Source organism: Lucilia cuprina, chromosome 3 (assembly GCF_022045245.1).
Source record: "Lucilia cuprina isolate Lc7/37 chromosome 3, ASM2204524v1, whole genome shotgun sequence".
Lineage (NCBI taxonomy): Eukaryota > Metazoa > Arthropoda > Insecta > Diptera > Calliphoridae > Lucilia > Lucilia cuprina.
This window is the reverse complement of record NC_060951.1, coordinates 11,903,480-11,904,905: the sequence shown is the minus strand read 5'-3', so window position 1 is coordinate 11,904,905 and position 1,426 is coordinate 11,903,480. Positions and strand designations below refer to the sequence as shown.

At 30.4% G+C, this 1,426-nt stretch overlaps 1 protein-coding gene across 1 annotated transcript; it reads left to right on the top strand.

Annotated features, from left to right (window-relative positions):
• The first annotated feature begins 6 nt into the window (after nt 1-6).
• Nucleotides 7-676, top strand: LOC124418925 (gentisate transporter-like). The gene is made up of 3 exons (XM_046946865.1): nt 7-80; nt 150-306; nt 422-676. Exons 1-3 carry the CDS (start codon nt 14-16, stop codon nt 624-626), a joined length of 429 nt encoding a protein of 142 aa, XP_046802821.1. The 5' UTR covers nt 7-13; the 3' UTR covers nt 627-676.
• Nucleotides 677-1,426: the final 750 nt, after the last annotated feature.

The window sequence follows — 1,426 nt, the reverse complement described above, 5'->3', positions numbered from 1 at the left end:
CACATTAGAGGTTATGTATGTGTTGTTGATGTTATGTGTGCTGTTTGCGAGCAAAAAATTCAATCGCACTCTAATATTATGTAAGTTTTTAAAAACACCGATTTAAATCATTTGCATCATAACTAATTGTTAATAATTTTTTATTCTAGTCGTAGTTCTTGCTGCTTCTGGTATTTTTGGAGTTTTAAGCATATTGATTAAGATACCTTTGGCGGCCATTTATATGATCGCTATTATGTTGTGTTCAGGTGTAGCAACAAGTGTTATGAGTGCCATTGTAGTTGACATCTACCCAACAAATTTAAGGTACTTATTAAGCTATTTAATAAACAAATTAGTTGTTCATGATTAAAGTTTTTTCAGGACTTTTACATTCTTTTGATTAAATAAATTGATTTAATTTATATTTCTTTATTATCAGAGCAATGGCTGTTTGCATTTCATTAATGTTGGGACGCATTGGCAGTGTCTCGGGAAGTTATATAATGGGTGCCCTAATAGAAAGTCATTGTGAATTAGCTTTCTATACATCATCATTCGCATTAATATTAGCTGGTTGTTTGGGTTTCCTGATGCCTAAAACCCAGGAGAATAAAAAGCAAATCAATGACAATCAAACTATTTAATTCTGTACAAATTAGGTTAAAGTTCATTTAAGAGTTTAAGTTATTTAATAAAAAAATAAATATTATAAGATAAACTAATTTTTTTATTTATCGAGTTTGATTTATTCGAGAAATACGAAATCATTGCTCATCGATATATTCCATTTATGATTTAAATACATCTTAATGCTATTAATAGCCCTCATTACATATAGGCTATAGACTAGAATATAGACTAGACTATAGACTACACTGTAGATTAGACTGTAGACAAGACTATAGACAGAACTGTAGACTAGTTTATAGCCTAGACTATAAATTAGATAATTGACTAGACTGTTGATTAGACTGAAAACTATACTATAGACTAGATGCAGACTAAAGTAGAGACTGGACTATAGACTAGAATAGACTATAGACTAATATGTAAACTACAGACTAGACTATAAACTAATCTATTGACTAAACAAGACTATAGACTAGACTACAGGCTAATCTATAGACTAGACTGTTGACTAGACTATAAACTAGACTATAGACTACAGTATAGACTAAACTATAGACTAGACTATAGACTAGGCAATAGACTAGACTATAGACTAGACTATAGCCTAAACTACAGATTACAGTATAGACTGAACTATAGACTAGACTATAGACTAAACTATAGACTAGACTATAAACTAGACTATAGACTAAAGTATAGACTAAAGTATAGACTAGACTATAGACTAGACTACAGACTAGACTATAGACTAGACTATAGACTAGACTATAGACTAGACTATAGACTAGACTATAGACTAGACTATAGACTGGAC